General features: G+C 37.5%; 3 protein-coding genes across 4 annotated transcripts; 2 read left to right on the top strand and 1 right to left on the bottom strand.

The window, feature by feature from the left end:
* The first annotated feature begins 5,095 nt into the window (after positions 1-5,095).
* LOC149006130 (uncharacterized) lies at positions 5,096-7,135 on the top strand. The gene is made up of 3 exons (XM_089169232.1): positions 5,096-5,537; positions 5,676-6,503; positions 6,770-7,135. The coding sequence occupies exons 1-3, from the start codon at positions 5,456-5,458 to the stop codon at positions 6,799-6,801; spliced, it is 942 nt and encodes a 313-aa protein (XP_089025358.1). The 5' UTR covers positions 5,096-5,455; the 3' UTR covers positions 6,802-7,135.
* A 2,390-nt stretch (positions 7,136-9,525) lies between these two features.
* Positions 9,526-11,594, top strand: LOC149006129 (uncharacterized). Of its 2 annotated transcripts, XM_089169611.1 has the most exons (2): positions 9,526-10,492; positions 10,526-11,594. In XM_089169611.1, the coding sequence occupies exons 1-2, from the start codon at positions 9,779-9,781 to the stop codon at positions 11,294-11,296; spliced, it is 1,485 nt and encodes a 494-aa protein (XP_089025737.1). In that variant the 5' UTR covers positions 9,526-9,778; the 3' UTR covers positions 11,297-11,594. The 2 variants fall into 2 exon arrangements, with proteins under 2 accessions (XP_089025737.1, XP_089025736.1); XM_089169610.1 differs by having other exon boundaries at positions 9,527-11,594.
* A 4,401-nt stretch (positions 11,595-15,995) lies between these two features.
* LOC149006128 (coatomer subunit epsilon-1-like) lies at positions 15,996-22,300 on the bottom strand. The gene is made up of 7 exons (XM_089168007.1): positions 22,003-22,300; positions 21,808-21,897; positions 21,347-21,498; positions 19,572-19,707; positions 19,333-19,488; positions 19,172-19,251; positions 15,996-16,353 (listed from the first exon to the last, which is right to left on the bottom strand). The coding sequence occupies exons 1-7, from the start codon at positions 22,162-22,164 to the stop codon at positions 16,260-16,262; spliced, it is 870 nt and encodes a 289-aa protein (XP_089024133.1). The 5' UTR covers positions 22,165-22,300; the 3' UTR covers positions 15,996-16,259.
* Positions 22,301-22,388: the final 88 nt, after the last annotated feature.

Below are 22,388 nucleotides of genomic sequence, written 5' to 3'. Positions count from 1 at the left end.
CCATTACAATCCCCAAGTTCCCCAGGAATTCCGTATATCTCCCACGGAACGCACACGGAAGGAGAGACAAGATGTCTACAACAAAGCCTCATGTAGACTCCTATGTAGAATTGATCTTGTTACCTTTGAAAGTTTGTCCTTACCTTCACAATCTCCATTTTGGAGATCTAACATTGCTATAGAGCTATCTTTGACTATGTAGAACTGATCGTAACCCCGGAGATTTGCCCCAACGACATCTTCCTTGGAGATCTAACCTTGCAAAAGACTTGATTTGACCTCGAACGATCTCTATTACCGGAGATTGTCACTTATCTTGACAAACCCTACCTTGAGATTGTCCATTGGCAAACTCCCTAAAGATCTAACATTGCACAAATCAAAACTTCACTGGCGACCCTAGCTATGTACCCCAAAAATATATTTACCTCAGATTGTGCAGAAATTTAGTCTCTCAACATTTGAAGATTACTTTTACTGGGGTTCTCCTTGAGACATAAAGGCAGAAAGATGAAGACAAATCAAATGGAAGTCATAAGGAGACGTAATCATAAGTTTGAAGATCAAATGCAGATGTTTACCGGACAGATGTTTATACTTTGGTCAAGTTGGACATGCGTGATATCCATGCCTCAACTTGAAGGGGAGTGTTGGATTCTATTAGGAGTCTAATAAGAGTTTGTATAGGAGTTAAATTATAGTTTGCATTCATGTAAACTTCTATTCCTTGTAATAGTCTACTTTCCACTTTATTATAAATAAAGAGCTTGAGATCATGGATCAATAAGCCATTCTACTACAATCGTTTCTTTCTACACATTGCGATATATTTTATTTTACAAAAGTACATGTAAACTGTCATTGGAACATAATATATGCCGACACTTATATTTAAACCATCGTCAAAAGTAATATTTTGTAAAGGTTATACTTATACATAGAGTGGGTAAAAATATCTTTCACACCCAAAAAGAAGTGAGCTACGTTTGAGCTAAGCTTGGAGACAGAAGTCTTCTTTTGTTTCTTGAGGGTGAAGTAACTTGTGACAGTGTCGCACAATCCATTCCAAAAAAGGCATTACTTAATGACGAGCACTGAAAAATGTTGGGAAAAATATGAACTTTCTCAACTTTTCTAGTTTCTGCTTGTTTGACTCGCTGTTTCCCATCTCAAAGAACATCAACCCTGCGACCCTGTTCTTGAGCAAGGCGTCATTCCTTCTGCCAGATGAAACCCCCAAGCGCTTGTTTCATCAGTTTCTCTCTAGGTGGTGTGTAAGAGTCACATTCATCATCATCCCTGGTTAGGTTTTTATGTATTCTGATACCCACTTTGTTGTTTTTCCTCAAATCTTTGTACCTTTATACAGTTTTGTCTAACATTTTATGTGGAAGAACTTTTTGCGTACTCATATTTTGTAGGAAAGAATGAAGAAAGTAGGAGCTTCAGAGTTTGAATTTGGACACTTGAAGAACTCCTGAACCAATACCTTGTATGAAAATTTCTTGTAGAAATAAACTGCTCCTTTTGTCAGTGGATCTCCTTTGGGAAATACAGTAAGTAAACATCGTACTTATTTCATTTCCATGTCTATTATATTCTTCTATGTCCTGTCACTTGGGTGAAGGCCGAGATCGAGAGAGACAGCTGTTTCTCTGATTTTAGATTAATTCCAAATGTTGAAGTATTTGTTTTTGTGGAGATTATAGACTGTCTCAGAGCATTTATTGTTTTAGAAGCTGGGCGAAGAGTGAGTGAAATTGGAATGAATGCTGAGAGTATATATTCACCTGGACTTCCCCAATTGTGTCGTTTCACTTCAACTATCTTTAAACTTGTAGGAGGTTTAGTGTGCAGTTTTTATACATAAAAGGATGCCTCACTCCATAGATATAATTCTAGACAGCTTCACTACCAGCAAAAATGTCGGATTCTTTCTTAGTAACTAAAGCATATTTTATTTTGGACCTGTCTTGTTTTTTTAGCTGAAAGAAAATGTCTTCTTGCTATTTGCTTTGTTCTTTTCTTTCCCCAAGTTGGGTAAATATGTTAGAATGGGTGTTACTGGAATAGAGATTAATTAAAGTAACTTGGAAACTGAATTTTAAGACTGATAGGAAGTACCCAGTATAATAAATAGTACAGAGAAATTTAACCTAGATCACTTTATAAAATGATAAAATTTTTGTAGATCAAGCTTTAGATGCTAACGCATATTGGGTTTATTAAAACTTGCCTTTGAAGATGAGTCTAATCGTTTCATAAATCCCTGTGTCTTTTACTTGGAATGCTTTACATAAGAGGAAGCAAACCTATTGATCTTGCAGACAATAATAATGATTCGATTGTGCATTCACCCCTTGTTATGATGTGGTGGTATAGAACAGTCGATGGATCTTGCCATTATATCTCTGCCGATTTCTTTTATTAGTTTGTTTAATTTGTTACTTTTGAGCACTAACATAGCTTAGTTCTGTTGGATGTTAGTTTTGAGATCTCATGTAGCTTAGTTCTATTGGATGGTCTTTATTGCAGGAAACTTTCCACCTAGAACTCTTAATAAACCTTGATCGGGTAGCATTTATTTAGATGCTGTTTTCCTTCAAACTAGGGAGTTATGCAGTGGAATTCCAGCTTGGGAAATCTTGTTGTTTAACATGTAATTCTTCATTGAATTATGAGTGCCTTGGTCATAATAATGCATAATAGGTGCTGTAACACTTATTAAAGCAATTGGGTGCTGTTGAAGCACTTCATCCAATTGGAGCTGTTCTTCTAGGTTTGGTGTTAGGATCAGTGAAAAGATTTGTGTTTAGCATATGAATAGAAAGAATTATTGGATTTTAAACCAGTGTAGAACAAATTAAATTTAAAATATGAGATAGAAAATGTGTGACAGACATGCATATGAGATAAATGGACAAGGACTTCCATGATTCATTCCAAGAGAGGTCCAATAATATTTCCCCTTCCAAAGGGAAAAAGGAAACCATAGCTTAAGATCATTCTTGCTAAAATTAGAAAGTAATTACCTAACACCCATTTAGAATCTGAAACTTAACTATACAATCAAAGAAACTGATGAGGGGAGAGGTTTTTAAGATAGATGAACCTGTTGGAGTTGGAAGTCATGTAATTAGCTTTTTGTTTTGAAACACACTTTGGCAATCCCAACCTCAATTGAAGTGCAATTATGTTGTAGCTGCTACAGTTGTCTTATCCACAAATCCATAGTTCCTTCACATCACTGAACTTTCTAGTGTTTTCAAGTCTACCCGCCATGCGAAATGTAAACTTCCAAAAATCAAGTGGAACCATGCTGAACCTTCACACAAAAAATCAAAGACAATTTCATAAATATAACCACTCCTACCTTGGAACAAGGCCCCTTCAATTACTTCTATATGACGACCTACTTTGGTAATCTCAAGTGAAAAACAACATAGTCATGCAAGAACCTTACCTCCCATCCTTATTATATGTTCCAATCCCCTTCTGTAAATCTTGTTTTATCAAGAACATAAGAACAATAAACTAAAACCTAAACTATACTTTTTAAGCTGCAATTTTCCACTTTAAACCAGTTATAATTTTAGTCTCAACCCCACTTTAGGGCCATCTAATTTGCATGGAAGCATGATAAAAAAGTTGATGACAATAGAAATAAGAGAGAACAGAGAGAGCAGAGAGAACTGTGTGTGCACTATGTTAAACCGAAGAACTCACTGGTATGAGAGATTTAGAAGTGTTTCCTAAGGTTCTTGTAATCCCTGTGGCAGTGTTGCATAGATGATACTTTATAATTTTGCTGAAATGAACTTTGTTCATAAGATTCATCCGGGCTGGGTGATGTAGTACCTAGAACCAGGCCAAAAGGCATTCTGAGTGGGTGACAAGTGAGTAATCATTTACTTCCCCTAGTTGTCATAAAGGAAGGAGCAGAGCTAGAGCTTTAGATATGTCTCATGCCCTTTAAAAATGCAACATATTTTAACCCAGTTTTTATCTCTGTCACTTTTCAGGGCCTACTATATGGAGCAAATGACGCTCTGTATTAGTCAACTTGTCTTTGTGATGAGGTTATCATCTACTCTATTACTTTTCCTGTGAATATTATCAAATTCCTGGGTTCAAATGGGTTGTGCTCACTCTTTTTAAACCGTTCAGGACTGAAGCAGGCAGACCCAGAGAAATATTCTTCAGCGGATTAAAAGCAGATTAACTGTGGAAGCTCTAGTTTGAAGTTTGAACCATGAAGATCAGAGAAAGGGTTCGCCATGGCACTGGGGTTTGAAGAACCAGTTTGTCCTAAGGGGCTAGGAAAGAGCAGAGGATCCCATGATTTTTATGTGGTTTATGTTAGACTACATCATATATAATTCTGTTATGGGAAGAAAAAAAAACTACAGTTTTAAATCTTGCACAGTTTTATGTAAAGCAATCAACTGAATCAGGATGAGAAGTGCAAATGATCTCTGTCGCTGGCTCTGGGTCTAACAAATGGAGGTAGTTGCCTCAATCCAATCAGCAAGTTTCTTTATAGAAAAAAGTTTTCCTTTTTTCAAATGAATTGGTAGAAATCAAATGAGAAAAGGAATGTTATATTTAAATGAAGGTAAAAGATCTGTACACGGTTGTTTATCAAATAAAGTGACCTTGTGTGATCCCACTTCTGTCTCCTATCGAATGAAGGGTAGCTGTGGGCCAAAGGTGTAGTGCATGTTGCGAATGCAAATGTGCCATCGTTGATAAACGTTGGAGACAAGAAAGATGAATTTCTTCTAGTAAGATCTTAGCCATTAAGACTTCTTTTGGTTTGCAGAACTCTAAAAGACTTCCAGAAAAAGGAAAAAGAAAGAAAAGAAGAAAAAAAAATAAGAAAAAGGAAGTTGAAGGGGGTGCAAGGCTTGTTCCAGAAAGAGGCATGATCAGACAGAATTGAACCATGGTGGAAGTAAGATAACCATTGATGTAGAAGAAGGGAAGCCCTCTTTGAGTAGAAAGCAAGCAAAACAAAAGAGCCAAAAAACTCAACTTTATAGTTTCTCTACCATGCCAAGAAAGCATATGTGCCAAACAAAAATAATAATAAGACCCTCAAGCCCTCTCCCAACACACTTTCCCCCATTAATGGTTCTTCCTTAACACATGCATGTTTCTTTGTGAAAGTAAGAGTGAGGAAGTGTGGATCAAGACTCATCTGAGATGCCAAACTATCTGAAGCAAAGCCCACTTTGTAGCCGACTCTCTTTGTTCTCTTATTCTTTTCATGTATTTCATAGTCCACAAAGCTTGCCTGTATGTATTTCTCATTACAGCTCACAACTGTTAGTTTGTGCTCCCGAGATAATCCGAAATCTGCTTAAAAGGGTCCCATATAGAGAGGAGTCGATTACACCCAGCTGACCTGAATTGGGTTTCACAGCTTTCACTGAGACTCATTGGTTTCCATTCAATGGATCATAGAAGAGATGGTAAGAGGTTGTGTATTCTGCTTCTCTATTTCTCTATGGCAGCTGCCCTCTTCACTCACTGTGGTAAGCAAGTTTACCCTTTTCTTTTTCCTTCCCTTCTCTAGCATTCTAATTCATTGAAAGCAGGTAGCTCCTGTAGATTTGGTTCTCATGGTTATGATGGTATTGATTGTTCTTATTGTTTCTTCTCTTCTGGGGCAGATGCAAGAAGATCAAAGCAGCTGTTCAAGTTTAGAGGTCCCAAACTTTTGAGAAGTTCTAGTATCAAACACATAAAGAAGTTGAGATCATCAAACCACTTAAATGTAGATCCATCTTTGGATTCCATTAATACTCAACCATATGGTGTAAGTTCACCTTTTGCTTTGGCACCTTTTGAGTCCCTGGGCCCTGTTTCATTGCCTGAAATTAACCCTCCAAATTGTGTATATCCCCCTCCTACAGTCATTCCAACCCCTGGAGTCTATGCACAACAACCCCCTCCACCCACTTCAGGCTTCATACCCGTTTTGCCCAACCCAACCACAGGTCCACCTAGTGGTACTCTGCCTAATCCGCCACAATGTTACCCGACTCCGACTCCGGTTCCTCCGGACTCTGGGCTTAACCCGCCAGAAACAGTCATACCAAGTCCACCCGAATACGAGCCTAGTCCTCCGGGTTCTGTCCCAACCCCACCCGAGAACATACCAAGTCCCGGTGGATTTACTCCGGGTCCACCTGTGTTTTTACCACCAGTTGTGTATCCTCTCCCCAATGTGCCACCCCCTCCTTATAAAGCCCCGGTGAGGCGCGTGTGGTGCGTCGCTAAGCCGACGGTCCCCGACCCGATTATTCAAGAAGCCATGGATTATGCTTGTGCAACTGGAGCTGATTGCGGGTCAATTCAGACTGATGGAGCCTGTTTTCAACCCGATACCTTGTATGCTCATGCTTCCTACGCTTTCAACAGTTACTGGCAAAGTTTGAAAGCCACGGGTGGCACTTGTGACTTTGGAGGGACAGCCATTCTGGTCGCTATGGATCCGAGTAAGTTAAATATATGGGTCTTTTTCTATCTTTATCCACATCCATATCTTTCAATTTCCAAACACAAACCAAAGAAATTAGAACCTTAATTAGCAAGTCAAGTCATCTTGGAGATAATATTGATAATTAGCTAGTAAAGTGATTCTTTTGGATTTTTAATTCTAAAAGAAATCATGGCAATATGCATGATCAGATTGTGTTTATACCCGTGAAGTGCATTATATTATAATTTACTAAACTCTTTTGTTTGTTTATATGATGAACAGGTTATGATGGCTGCAATTTCATTTACTACTGAATATGCATCTCTCTGGAAGCTGTTATTTTGGTTAGAGCTTCTTTTTTAAGGATTTAATTATCAGTCTTCCTTTTCTCTTCAAGTTTTCTATAGTGATTTCAAATTGAAATTTTCAACAGAGATGATACACAAATTATTTTGTTAGAGAGGGTTTTATAAGGATTCAATTTCCCAGGGTTTTGGCTTGGGGATTGTAAATCCAACTCTTGTTTTTCCTTCTTTTGTATATCTAGACCTGCCACTGCCTCTCTTCCGTCAGATGTATAAACTGCATTGCAGTATCTCAGTGAATCACATAGACACATATACGAAGAAATAAAGTCAATTGTAATATATTCATTCTCTCTCTTCTCTCTTTGAGTTATTGCAGGCATGCTCAAGATTTAGTGTTCAAAGCAACTTTTGTAAAACAAACGGTCAGATTAAAATTTCGATCTTAGTTTCGATCTTAACTGTACGCAGCACGATACTGTGCATTTACTGTGCAACATCTAAACAATTTCAAGATTCACTTGTCCAGAAGAATACAAGATGAATGCGTAAAAAATAGTCACTTCAAATGACTCTTCTGAGAAATTCTTTATTCAGGTGAGGAATGACAGAATCATCAAAAAGGCAATACAAGACACTAAGATCTTCTATTAAGTTGATCAAATGATCTAAATCATCTAAACCCAAATTAGCAATGAATCAGACAGGTATAATAAAATCAACAAGGTCAGACCCGCCTGTCTTCATAGGTCTTCACAAGGCAAAGTAGATAAGATCATGGATTTTTTTTTAATGGACCATGCAGCTCATGACCAGGCCAAGTTGTGCAACAGACAACCAACTACCTCCACTAGAGAAAGTGTCACTCACTAGCTTCGACTGTTCTTGGTAACAAAAGCCAAAAATGAAGGAAAGAAGTGGAGAAATACAAATGAAACCATACAATCTACTGGTCACTATCAAGTTTTCTTTATCTGATTTCAACTGATTGCAATTTGATGACCCTGAAAAGGAAATAGAATCCCTCTTCATGTTTTCCATTCGTATCTGATGTTATGCCTCTGCATAGAAATTTCTTAATTTATTGGGTTCGAAAATGACTAGCTTGAATTGGTCCCCTCTTTGCAAGAAGGTGACCCAAATGCTACAAAAACTTGTTAAGGAAATTAGAACTTTCAACATGAGAGCACTGGAGCATTGAGAATAACCCCACATTAATCAAGTGTGGGGTTTGATGTCTCCAAATACAAATTGTACAGGTAAAAATCTGGCAAGAAGGCTATTAATGAGGAGGCCAAGCAACAAAACCAGTGTAAGACCACTAATTAAAGCCTTTGTCTTTACTGGGCATCTTAAAATCTCTAATCTAAGCTAATATTACAGTATGAAAACATATACGGAAGTCGGCCGAAAAAAAACAAAAGAAAACATACAGGCAAGAAGTATCTCTGACTTCTATATGGAAGCATGGATTATACGGATTTTTATTTGTGGCAGCTACTGCCGCCAACAGTTAGTGGCTACCGTCGCGCTTTGTGCGAGGATATGAATCCAATGGTTGTGAATGAAAGTGTGGGGATTTAGGTAAATATAAGTTTTTTTTTATTTTACAAAATCTCACATAATCTTTTGAAATTTACAGAAAGAACTCCTTGTGTTCACCCGAGTGAGATGATGAACTCGATTTAGGGCTTTTCGATTTCTGCCACTTTCTTCTTCCTCTCTTCCTTTCTTCTTGTTCCACTTGTTTTTTACAAGAAAAATATTGAGAGAAAAAAGAAGAAGAATCTAAATGAAGAATCAAGGAAGTTTTTTCCTTATTTAGCTTTGAAGATGATTTTCAAGTCATCTTCGTCCATAAAATCGATATCTCTTCCATAACAGATCTCTTCATCTCAAACGGGTGAACACTAGGGAGTTGTTTTTGTAAATTAAAAAAAAATAGTTGAGATTTTGTAAAATAAAAAATGTATATTCATACTTACAATCTCGCACTTTCATTCATAGCCATTGAATTCATATCTGTGCATGTAAATGTAACGTGATCTTAGTAGCTGCTGCAAATAAAAATCATGGATATATTATATTGTCAATGCAGACCCTTTTGTCTTCAATGAAAGGAATACCCTTGGCAGGAAGTAATCTACCTGGAATATACCGACTGACAAGGAAACCTGTAGTGTATGGGTATGGGCATAGCCAGCTCCATGAAAAGAGAGAATTTTTTTTTGGTAGAAAATTGAAGCAGGAATGAAATAAATGCTATATACATGCAGCAGCTAGCTAGCTAGCATATTCTGTTAGTTCTAACATTTTTAGTACTGTCAATCCATCCAAAATGGTACGATCGATGAAGGAAGATAAGATTGAATGAAATGAAATCCAATCAAACCCAGTAAGACAAAACCACACAAAACTCTTCTCAATATAAGATTCCATGTATGCAACCTCTTTCAAGACCATAGGATCCGAACCATATCTAGCTAGTACCCTCTACCCAGATCACATAGAAATCTAAGTGTGAAATGCTGATGACATAGATCTGCACAGGAAGTAGTCAATCATGGCTCCAGCCCCGCAAATCAAGAAAGTGAAATTTGCAGGTTCCAGTGATGAACTAGCTGGCTAGAAAGGGTCACATGTGCCGAAGGACATGGTCACGGGCTCAATAGTCACTATAAGTTAAAAGAGAGAGGCGCGTTGTGTTGATATTATGTTTCACTTTACAAATCTCTTTATCCTAATCTTCTTCAGAAATATCCCCTAGAGTGGCACAAGTCAAGTGAGGCATCTCAAACGTGTCCATTCTCCTCCCTCGTCTTTCTTTATCTCTCTCTATAAAAGACTATGACATGGGTTTTCTCAGGAGTGAGAGATAGATTGGGTTCTTTCTCTAGGTCCATTCATTACAGGCTTTACCACTTCCTTCTCATGCAAGCATTTTTCTGACTCTTCTTCTCTCCTTCTACTTGTTAGACTCTTCAGAATGGGTAAGTTTGTAGTGGCGAGTCTGCTGATCTTGCTCTTTAACTTGGGAGCTATAGTATCATCTCTTGCTTGTCCCACCTGTGCTCCTCCTCCTGAACCTCCTCATAAGCCAAAACCTTGTCCTCCACCCAAAGCTCCAGAGCATCCTCCTAAGGTCAAACCACCATCTGTGCCCAAGCCTCCACCAAGTCTCCCTAAACCTCCTGCTAAGAAGCCACCACATAAGCCACCTGCTGAGCAACCACCAACACATAAGCCTCCTACTGTGAAACCACCAACACATAAGCCTCCTGTAAAACCACCATCACATAAGCCACCTGCTGGGAAACCGCCATCACATAAGCCTCCTACCGCAAAACCACCACCTTGTCCTCCAAAACCTCCAGTTGTGAAGCCACCATATGTGCCTAAACCACCACCATATTCACCTAAGCCACCAATGGTGAGCCCACCTTACGTGCCTAAGCCACCACCATATTCACCTAAGCCTCCAAAACCTCCAGTTGTGAAGCCACCATATGTGCCTAAACCACCACCATATTCACCTAAGCCACCAGTTGTGAGCCCACCTTACGTGCCTAAGCCACCACCATATTCACCTAAGCCTCCAAAGCCTCCAGTTGTGAAGCCACCATATGTGCCTAAACCACCACCATATTCACCTAAGCCACCAGTGGTGAGCCCACCTTACGTGCCTAAGCCACCACCATATTCACCTAAGCCTCCAGTTGTGAACCCACCATATGTGCCTAAACCACCACCATATTCACCTAAGCCACCAGTTGTGAGCCCACCTTATGTGCCTAAGCCACCACCATATTCACCTAAGCCTCCAGTTGTGAGCCCGCCTTATGTGCCTAAGCCACCTCCATATTCACCTAAACCTCCCATTGTGAGCCCGCCTTATGTGCCCAAGCCACCACCATATTCACCTAAGCCTCCAGTTGTGAGTCCACCTTATGTGCCTAAGCCACCTCCATATTCACCTAAACCTCCCGTCGTGAGCCCGCCTTATGTGCCTAAGCCACCACCTTATACTCCAAAGCCTCCAGTTGTGAGCCCACCGTACGTGCCCCAGCCACCTCCCTATGTAACACCACCATCTCCACCAACGGTGCCTCAGCCACCTCCCTATGTAACGCCACCATCTCCCCCAGCAGTGCCTCAGCCACCTCCCTATGTAACCCCACCCTCTCCACCAAAAGTGCCAAGGCCTCCCCCAGAAACTCCATGCCCACCTCCACCACCAGCACAACAAACATGCCCCATCGACACACTCAAGCTAGGCGCATGTGTGGATCTATTGGGTGGTCTTATTCATATAGGCATCGGCAGCAGTGCTAAGGCTACTTGCTGTCCAGTGCTTCAGGGACTTGTTGATCTAGATGCCGCCGTGTGTCTATGCACCACAATCAAGGCCAAGCTTCTCAACATCAATATCATCATACCCATTGCACTTGAGCTTCTCGTCGACTGTGGCAAGACACCACCTCCAGGGTTCAAGTGTGCTGCATGATCAGTCTCAACCCCAATCAATCTCAGACCATATTAATGACCCATTCATGAATGCTTTTCGAAGAGGAATAATGCTCCATCGGAATAAAATAAATATATATATATCTGCTTGTACGTTGCTGTTGTTTTTCTGTATCTAGGCCTACTGGTAAATCATCAAATCGATATATATATGTATACCACAAGGATTAATACAGTTTGGTTTGAGGGAAATCATAGATTGCATACAATTGTAATATGCATTGGTGTAGGGTTTAATTTTGTGGGCTCCATTTATCTATGACCATCTCTTTCTCTCATTTGGTTGTGTTCTTTGCATATGATACATCTCCCTTTTTTTTTGCAGGCATTCCAATGTCAATGATAATAGCTATGTATGATAATATGCATCAATGATACATTTTCATTCTTGATGACATGTAAATGTTTCCGAGACAAGTATGTACCCATGTACTATGTGTAAGGACTTGGACTCCTTCAACCCTCCCTCTAAAGAGGAAGAAAAGGGAGTTTGCATGGTTAACATAACAGTCGTTTTCTACACCATACAGAGAATTTTGGAACCCATCAAAAGAAGAAATAACCCTACAAGGGCAATGCCGTCTCAGACATGGTTGTAGAGGAAGGGTTTAAGGGCATGGCATTGGCACTAGTGTAATATAGATCACCATTTGCCAACATTAATGCTGATATAGGGTTTTAGTCCAGTTTGGCAAACAAGATATATTTTTTTAATATTTTAAATTCAAAAGTTAGGATAAATTCAATGAGTGTTTCTTAGATTAAAATATTTATATGTGACAATTTTTCATTAGGCATTTATCCAAAGATATCTTCTTAAGAGATGAAAATTAATTCAATTATTTTTTTTTTCTTTTGGGTGCAGAACTGGAGGAAAAATAATCTTTATATTGCTATATACATTCTTTTAACTAAAACTAGAGAATATTATAAATACAATAACAGGATAGTTCACTTTTTTTTTTTCTGGTAGATTAATTCACCTCCTTATTATTAATTTTTTTGGCAGAAAATCCACCACCTTATTACGGGTTACAAGTTTATAACAACATCGATTTTGTCCATACTGTATTACGAGAAAGGAAGATGGAAGAACCCAATAGAGACAGTTGAGGATGTAAAATTAGTTGGAAGCTTGATTAAAACCTGTTCGATTTAGTATTGCGCAAAACTGAGCCAATATTTCAATCTCAATCGTTGGGTATTGCGCATTAAATGCATAGCATGTTGTTTGGCACAGAACTGTGCCAATATTTCAATCTCGATCATTGGGTATTGCGCATTAAATGCATAGCATGTCCTTTTTCACAAGTTATAATCTCAATATTAGGATAACATTATAATTTATAAACTGAACCATAAATAAATGTCATAAATAAATAACCATTAGTTATGGATTATTGTAAAACGTTATTTTTCATAAATTATCAAAAACCAAATTTTAACAAGTGCTCAATGATATTGGCATTTAATGTTTTTTTAATGGAAAAACGTATATGATTTAATGTCTATAAACTGAACCTAACAATTATATTAAGTCGTACACCGTCATTCTGGAGTTGCTAAGGTTCAAAAGAATCATTTAGGCTTGTTTGGTTACATGAATGTGAAATTTATTCCCGTTTGGTTGTGAACATGTCTAGAGTCATGAAATTTAGAGATTCATCTTTTTACACTAAAAACGTGAATTTGTAAATTTATGGATATGGGGAGAAATTCCACCACTATTACAAAAACACTAAACATTTGTGCATTCACAAAAATCACGTCGACCAAATAATTTTTAAGGATGAATCCACATATTTATCAAACAATTATTTTATGAATTATAACTCTATAGATTTGAAATCTCTAAATATTTAAAATCTCCAAACTCATCTAACCAAATAGGCCCTTACATCATTTTGTTATATTTCCAAAATCTTATAGTGAGATCAATGGTAGGAGGCAAGGGCGGACCCACTAAGGGGCCGGGGCCATGCCCCCCCCCCGGATTTTTAATTTTTTTACCATTTCCTTAGCTTTTTCATTTTTTATATTAATTTCCTTCATTTTTCTAGCTTTTTTTCTCTTTTCACAAGTGAAATATCACTATTTCCCCCCCCACCCCCCAAGGTAAAATAATGGGTATAAATATCATCCTTATTTAAAAAATAAATCCTCAATCACTATTTATTCTCCCCTCTCTTGTCTCTCACATCTTTTCTTCCTATTTATTCTCCTTCTATATAAACGTGGGTTAAGGGAAATTTTTGGCACAATTAGGTACTCTTTCTCTTATTCAATTTATATATATATATATATATATATATATATATAATATATATATATATATATATATATATCCATATATATATATAAATATATATATATATATATATTTATTTTTTGGTTGCCAACCCCGGTTTATTAACCGGTGTTAGGGTCGGACACCTGGCTGTGGTGGGTGAGTCTCCCTCCCAGCGGGGATTTTTGCATCCACAATGATTCGATACCAGAACCTTGCTTAAGTGGACCAAGTTGCTTACCATTTGGACCAACCCCCGTTGGTCAACCCCATTGGTTCTTTTTTACTTATTTTTTATGTTATTCTTTATTTGATTTTATATTCTTTGTTTTTGTATTTCTTTTGTAATTTTTATTATTTGATTTTATATTGTAAATAAAATGTCTATAATTGTAAGGTAACTAACTACTATTGTTTTGCATCTCTTACCTAAATTTTTTTTTTTTTTTTTTGCTAATTTTTTAAGGTTAAAGTCATGTATATATTTTTTTTAACTGATGCTTTAATTTACCTATATCTTGTTGGAAAAAAAATATCAGTATTAATAATTTATCTATTTTTATCAAATATATGTGAGCCCCACAAAATATATGTAGGCATATTTTTTAATATAATAAAATAATTCATAAGTGGGACCCTAATGGGTCTTATAAGGGCCACACAATATGTATGACGAAAAAGTATTGGTGCTTCCCTAATCTGAACTTTTATTATTCGTCCTCTCACTATTAAATCCTAGTTCCACCCCTAGTAGGAGGTGTGTGACAAATACTCACTGCTTCTGCATTTGTTTTATTGCATGAATTTAGATTTTCATGCTTATTATTTGTTTAACAATATAACACAACATTCAAGTTTCACTCAATTAAAAAAAAAAACAAAAGGAACTAGGGGGTGAGGTGTGCTCTAACCTCATGGATAGAATAATTGTAATATTCGATCACAAGTTCACAACCCAATCCATCTACATCCTTACTAACCGGCGCCGAACACATTTTGTCCTCCTAAAGGTTTAAAATATTCAGTGGAAGACAACTGTTGGCTCGTCCATCTAAAATATGACATAAAAATTCTCCTTTGATTGACCACCAGGTTCACGTTCATGGTAATGAAAAAGAAAGAATACATTGATGTAACAGATGCATGAATGGAGGATCCAAAAGGTTGAGGCGTTGAAACTTGAAAGTTTCACCGATTGGAGCGGCTATCACTATCACCTTCTATTCTATAATATGTTTTAAGCTCCCAAAATCACCATTTACCACAGTAGCATATAATGAATCAAACAAACCACCTTAACTTTTATCATTCACAATCACATGGCTTAGATTGACAAGTTTGTCCCTTTAAAACAATAGTCGACAAGGGATACTGTAGTAGTTACCTCATAGCTGGATTTTGGGAACCTATTAGGAGGACATATGTGAAGCCAATGGTTTCAATCAATTTCCTGGCAACTCAACTCAACTCAACTCAAATCAGCAGAGAGGATTAAAACAACTTGGGGTATAAGTTCAGAATTCTTTCACTTGATAGTCCAACGCTATGTCGGTAAGGCTTAGACCTCTAATAGTTGGTTAAATCAATAATAATCTTAAAGGACTCAACTTTTTAACATCTTTCATAATTCTAAAACTTTTATACTGGGTATCGGGTGGAGCTACGCTAACGGGGTCAGTATTTGCGCCGATATTTCACAAGACTAATACTTGTATAACTTAAACTCAAAAGTCCAGACATTGTATAGTGGGGGCCACAAGATTGCCATTATTACATCCACTCTTTTTCAAACCCTTAAAAAAAATCATACTGATTAAATACCTAATCTTGGTATATGGCTTCCCAAAATGGCTTAACAGCCCCGGAGCTTCTCATTTCGATTTTTCGCTAATGTATTGTCTAATGGGTCATACAGTTCATCATTCTGCCCTATAAAGACTATTTATTCATTATTTATCAATAAATTTGTCACCTGAGCAAAATCTATCTCCTCTTCCGACAACATAAGTCACGTGCCAGCACCCAAAAGGTTTACCGACTTAAAAGAGCAGCGGAAAAGCAGAATCATTTCTCAGAAGAGCTGAGCAAGTGGAGCAAAAACTAGCTATTTCAACAAATACGTCCAAATCCCATAAAATAAATGATGTTTCTTACTCAATAGTACATGTTTTTGTGATATGCAGAAATCTGGGATGATGATATAGTCTAACAGCTAGGAATTAAATGCTCCATTAATGAATTCACTAGGCAAAAGAACTCCACAACATTTTGCAATATTTAATAGAATGTAATTAGAAAAGGCTGTGAAATAATTCCTCAAAATACCACATATCCTAAAAAAGAAGACAAAGGAAAAGCATCCTAACAACAACAAAAAATATACAACAAAGCATCCTTGAACTCATTCTTCTCTATTGGATCCATGTATAGTTCATAAGAGGTCACGAACTTTAGAATACTTGATGATGACCAAAACTTCAATCAGAACAAATAAGGACATGGAAAGGGAAAGCAAAGGGGAACACTAGTTACACTACAACTTCAACAGCATGAACATCAATAGATAAAGAAACAATAATATGAAATAAGAAGAAAAAAATTTGCAGACTGTAGGATCACAAACTCCCAGCAGGATGTTGACTGATCCACGAAACCTTCAAGAAATTGTTTGAACAGCTCTGTCAAAGCTCTCTTCAGCAGACACCATACGTTTGACGAGCATGTGGTCAGGATGTGAGAGTTTCAATTGGCTGCATAAACAAATTATTGCGATTAGTTATATAGGCAACTCAAGCTGGCCCTCTAATAGCAACGTAAAGTTTCATGTGCTCTCCAGATGCAAATTCTTTTAGCACTAGAATAACATAACTATAAGGATATCAGATTGGAGGATTTACATGATCGTATAAGAATATTTCAAGTCCGACATAACATGCCTTCCAGACTCGAGTAAACCGGACAGGAAACCTACTTGACACCCAAATCAGAGTGGCCTCCATTTTCACTTGACTCAAAGGTTGTTGTCAAATGAATAGAGAATCGGATGAAGAGCCATGTAGACTAAATGAGGCATAGAAAATCAAAGCACTCAACACAGTTGCCCTAATTCTCACTCGACTTGGAGATTTCCTGAGTAACACCCAATCGAGCAAAAACTCCAGAGTCCTGTAAACTCTTTTGGTCAACTGCAACCTTCCACGTAGACCTTGTGTCTGTTCTATTTAGAGAGAGAAGAAGGGGAGAAAATAAATAAATAAACACATAAAGGCCAAAACATCCTAACCCTAACATTCAACTCTATCCCTTTCTCACCCCCCTTTAAATCTCTCTCTCCAGCTTCCACAGGCCAAAGCAGGACACTAACATTAATGGATATGGTAGCAGTAATTCACTGATTTTGCCTGGGGAGCCCAGGAAGGCATGCCCTAACCAAGGGCACCAAAGCTGCCTCCAATGAACTCCCCATTAAGCACTCGCCACTGACCTGAAATAATTCATCATCCATTGTTACCCAAAGTCTTAAAAATGAAGATTTCTTTCATTGAAAGAACTAAAAAAAGGAACTTCCAAAATTTTTAATATCTCTTAGTTCAGTCATTTGTAATCCTGCTGCCATCTTTGGGATTCTGTCTTTCAAATCTGGTATCTTTATTTATTGTGAAAATTACTTATAAACCCCCTATATTTGCAATCAATTACATCTACTAACCCTGAAAAAAAATCAATTACAGATGCCCCCTTACTGCTTCAGCAGAGCTGCCCAATTATAGCTTTCAATTCTTAACAGTAGGGGGGCATCTGTAATTGATTCTTTTTTCACAGGTAGTAGACGTAATTGACTACAAACACAAGGGGTCTATATGTAATTTGCCCTTATTTATTTTTGGGAGGAGACATTTTCTCTTACTTATTGTGCTTAAAATTTGTACAATAGCTAAGGTAGAGAAGACCTCCATAAGTTGATACTTTGAAGCAAAGCATCAAGAAGATATGCAGCCACAGATCTGATGAGATTCCTTTGCAAAGGAATTATTAAGAAAGACTTGGTTTCTTGGAATTCTGATTCCATGCTACTCCGGGTTGGTCTTGTACAAAAATGTACTTTCTCGTTTAGGATTTTGGTTTTCCCCCAGCAGGGCCGGCCCTTTTCTTTTCCCCTTTTTTTTTTTTTTTTTTTTTTGGGGGGGGGGGGGATTGTGGCTGGGGTCTTGGAAAATGGCATTTGATTCTCTTGATTTTCTACATTTTTTTCTGGCTACCCATGTATATATATATATATATATATGTATCTAATAAATTTTAAATTTAGTGAAGACATTCCCGGTGATGCAGGTAAGTCACTTAAAGGGGTTATTTTATTGAAAATAAGCCCTTGGATTGGTATGCATATGTTGGGCCCTTGATCAGATGAATTTTCTTTGTAATAGACCAAAAATATGAGTACAAAGTAAGAATACAGGATTTAATTCATTAGTTTGGTTAACTGATTTGAGCTGGGTTTTTCCATTATTTAAGTTTCCCAGTTATGTTTTGAACTTGGAGGTATTTCCTTTTTAGTGATTTAAAGTTTGTTTTTGAGTCTTCAACATAAGGGGCTACTGCCTTCACAAGTTTCATAAATGAGATGAGAGAGAAAACAAAACATAGCCTTGTGCTTTGCTCTTGAGGGAGTACGGTGAGACAAATGGTTAATGGTTAGGGGCAAAATACGGTGAAAGGACATGGAGAGAGGGACTACCCATTCTTCTTCATCCCTAATATTTTTTCCTTTTAAAGTTTATTGTTCTGATATTTCCTTCAAACCAGAGGACTGGTCAAAGTAAATGCTTTTCTGGACCAAAGTTTGAGATCCTGGTGGAGGATGGGAAGAAATCTGAGGAGATATCAGAATTCTAACTGTATATTTGCATAATTACAAGGTAAATAAAAAGAAAAAGAAAAGTAGACCAGAAATCAAGCACACCTATTCTAACTCGAAAAAACACAATGAAACTCTATCACTGCCTACACAAATTCAAAATAAACAGCAGACTGAACAAAAAATCCAGAAAATAACTAGATAACTAATGTCCCTACTAGACCAGAACTCAAACTGGACCCAGTAAATCTCCATCTATCCAACCAAGTTTGGGTCCAAGACTCCAAGTTATCAGCTGCATCAGATACTCTTGTGACTGATCTACATTACCCTGAGTCACCAGTGACTCTTCTTTGCCACCAGTCAGGGAGGACAAATTGGGTTAGAAAACCTGGTTTACAGCCATGGTTCAGATCCCCCCACCCAAAAAGAAAACACACCACCAAAAACAAAACAGACAAGAAATTTTTGCCTGCTCATTACCTATAAAATCAAAGTCTACTATGTCAAAAAGGGGCAGAGCATATACAACACTAGAATTGCAAAATTTTTGTCATTGTCAATCTTGTTCTTTTCTTTTCCTAAATACTTGTGAACTTTCCCTGCTAAGAGAGATGCTCATCAATCTATTATGCTCAACACTAGTAATTTTATCGGCAAGTACGAGCTAATAAGTTCAAGGGAGGAGACAGAATATGTTGATGGCTTACCTCAAAAAACGAGATGACTGCTTGCCAAGATGAAGACAGCATACATAAAGGTTGGCCAGAGTTTCAGCATCCTTTGCATCCTGGAAAAATATTAATCTGTTGTTAATTTCACATTTTAAAATGTTAGATTTATCATTTCTATAGCGTCCAAGGAAAAATACCTTGTTTAGTGCTTCTAGCAACAGAGTTTCAGCTTCATCAAAGTGACCCATGTGCATGCAACAGACAGCCTTACCATTCAGAACCAATGTGGTCATTGGAAACCTCTCAGAGAAATCTTGGAAGATCAGGTAAGCTTCTTGTATCTTAGAACCACCCTGGAATAAAAGAACAATATACAAAGGTCATAAACAGGAAAATTCTCATTTTCAAATATACCAGTTCGAGAACTTGCATTTACCACTGCCAAATTTAGCCATGCATTTGCAAGTTGGGTTAGAGTGTGGTCCTCATCAATTTGTTGCATAATCTTCAGTTGCTTCTCTGCATGATCTGATCTATGCATCTTAAGAAAAATTTGAACATTCAGCGCATGCCTGCAAAAGAAGAGATTTATCAAAATCACAGACTAGTTTTTATTCAATAATGGAGAAGTAAAGGAATGGAAATTGAATTGAATCCAGAAAAGCAAGAAAACCCACATAATGACCTTCAGAGAAAACTAAAGGAGTAGTGAAAGGATAACTGAGAGACCAAGGATGAGAAATCCATTCTCTTTCACTGGTTCTTGATTCCAAACCCTAATTCTGCCCTATTCAATTTCAAGAGCTCTTTAACTCGTTGGGATTAATTCTACTACAGTAAAAGCATTCAAACGATTGTCAAGATAGTATTCAATGCATTTGTTACTTCAGCAGGTTATCTTTCCGCTCATTTGAGTTCCCAATTTCTCTTCTTTGGTGGTTACCATTTTAAGATCCCGCCGTTCTCTTTCTTGTTCCTGTAGATTTTCTATTTGATGCTGACTGGGATTAGACCTATTTTGGTTCTAATCTTACATTTATTTGTGTCTCCATAGTTTCTGGAAAAAAAATCAATATTAGAACACATACGCTGTGAAGATCATAAGGAGCGGATAAAGGCCCCTCTACAGTGAGTGACTCAGTACAACTTACAAGTAAATTAAAGCTTTTATACTGATTCTAGAGTGAGCAAAGATGGACAAATTCTCACTTCAGCTCAGGCTTTTACCTCTGCGTTACTCTGATCCATTGGATTCTCAGACCCTCACGTACTCATAACTAGCAACGCATCAGTCTTACGAATTAAATTAGGGATTAGCTCAATCTTGTGGTTAGTCATGATCTCTTTTCTTTCCTAGACAAGGTCCACAAGGATAAATATTGAGTATTGAAGGTTCAAATAGTAATCAAGCAGTGATTACCCAAAGGTTTAACTACTATCTACACTCCTTATAAAAAATTATCATTCATAATTAAAATAAGGGATCACAAAATGTAATCTTACTCTATTTATTTACAACATTTCTAGCCAACAAGCATCTGTAATGGGCTTCACCTTCTATAAAAGTTCATTTATAGAATACATAAATACTGTTACTAAGGGTTTTAAAATTTTCCAATTGAAGGGAAATTGAACCATTCTCAACCGAAACTTCATGCCTTAATCTGCACCATAATTCTCACCAAGTGCCAACTAAATGCAGTTGCATATACAGATCCTATTTCTCTAACCTGTTGTATTGAAAACTACCCAGGATCCTAGTACTAAGCTATAGATATCTTCTGTCCACTTCTCCAATTATCATTTCAAGGCTCTCTATGTCTGGCTGTTTTAGCTACTTCAGTTTGAGATCATTTTTAAACTGGAAAATCTACGGAATTACATTGCACATGTCCATGCCACCTCAGGCAAATATGTCACAACTTATCATGAATAGGGCTACGCCGAGCTAACGCCGAGGTTCACTCTAACTTGTTCACTTTTTCCTTTTATCTTATTACCATTCATCCACCACAAAATCTTCATTTTAGTCACATTAAGTTTTGCTTAAATGTGTGCTCTTTATTTTCCAACTTCAGCAGTATATGTCATTGCTGATCTTCTAACTAGATTATAAAATTTTCCCACACAATATCAGCTAATGATATTACGCATGAAAAGTATTTAATTATTTCGGAAATTTCAAAAAATAGAAGGTAATTTAAAACTAACAGTTCCATAGTTCCACCAGCGTTGGTATGCTTCAGAGCCTCATTGTAATCCTGTTCATGCATGTAAATGATCCCTGCAATCAGTCGTAAAACAGGGTTGCTTCCAACGGCTGGATCCTGTAACCACTCTTGGAGACCCGAAATTGAAGATTCCTGCACAATTACAAAACCGAAATGCATCATTTACACCTTAATAAAATATAAGCCAATCTCGGCGCCCGAGTTCCATATCACACAATATGAGACACCAACAAAGATTGCAACCACAAGCCATGTAAACAAAACATCACAGGAAAGGATTCTAAAATATCAATTCGCAAAGGAGCGTGGGAGATCTGGGAGGTCTCGATGAATTACTTGTGTAAGTTAAAATTCAGGGAAGATCCAGTGACTATAACTAGTTTAAACGTCAATTCTCAGATCTTAAGCATTAGAAGGATCTGGAAAGAAAAAAAAACCAACCTTAGTTTCTGGCCCAGAGAGATACAGGGCAAGCAATTTGATAGCCTGAAGAGGCGTGGCAGCCGAAGAATCTATTTCGTTAACGACAAGCTGCAAGCATGAAGGAGGAAGAAAATATTATCGGATCTTTGTTTCATTGCGGATTTAATTGCGGATTTAGAGTAAACTAAGTGAGGTAGTGAGAGATGTCAGAACCTGATAGCTTCCGAGAGCAATGTAAGATCTATAAACAAGGCAATCTCTCTCGATCGCATCTTCTGGAGAGAGATTGGGAACATCGCTGTTGTTAATGGCAGCCTGGTAAGCTCCCAAGTAGAAGTTGTTGCGAAGGCTGAAGAGATGATCTGGAGTCGCCATGGCTGCTGTTCTCTGTTCTCTTGCGCTCTGTTGTGCGTTCGATCTATCTGACAAACAAGAAAACCGTGCAATGGGCGAAGGTTGCGCGAAATTATTTTACGAAGGGGTAGAGCAGTCAGCACTATAAGAATTCCGATCGGACTCTTTTGCCCCCCTCAAATACCAATATCAAGGATTCCGTTTCCCTGATAAAGTTAAAAGACGAGGGTAAAATCGTTAATAGA

The sequence above is a fragment of the Hakea prostrata genome, chromosome 9 (genome assembly GCF_041222555.1).
Source record: "Hakea prostrata isolate BN-2017 chromosome 9, UWA_Hpros_2, whole genome shotgun sequence".
Lineage (NCBI taxonomy): Eukaryota > Viridiplantae > Streptophyta > Magnoliopsida > Proteales > Proteaceae > Hakea > Hakea prostrata.
The sequence above is the reverse complement of the archived record's forward strand: the minus strand, read 5'-3'. Positions and strand labels throughout refer to the sequence as shown.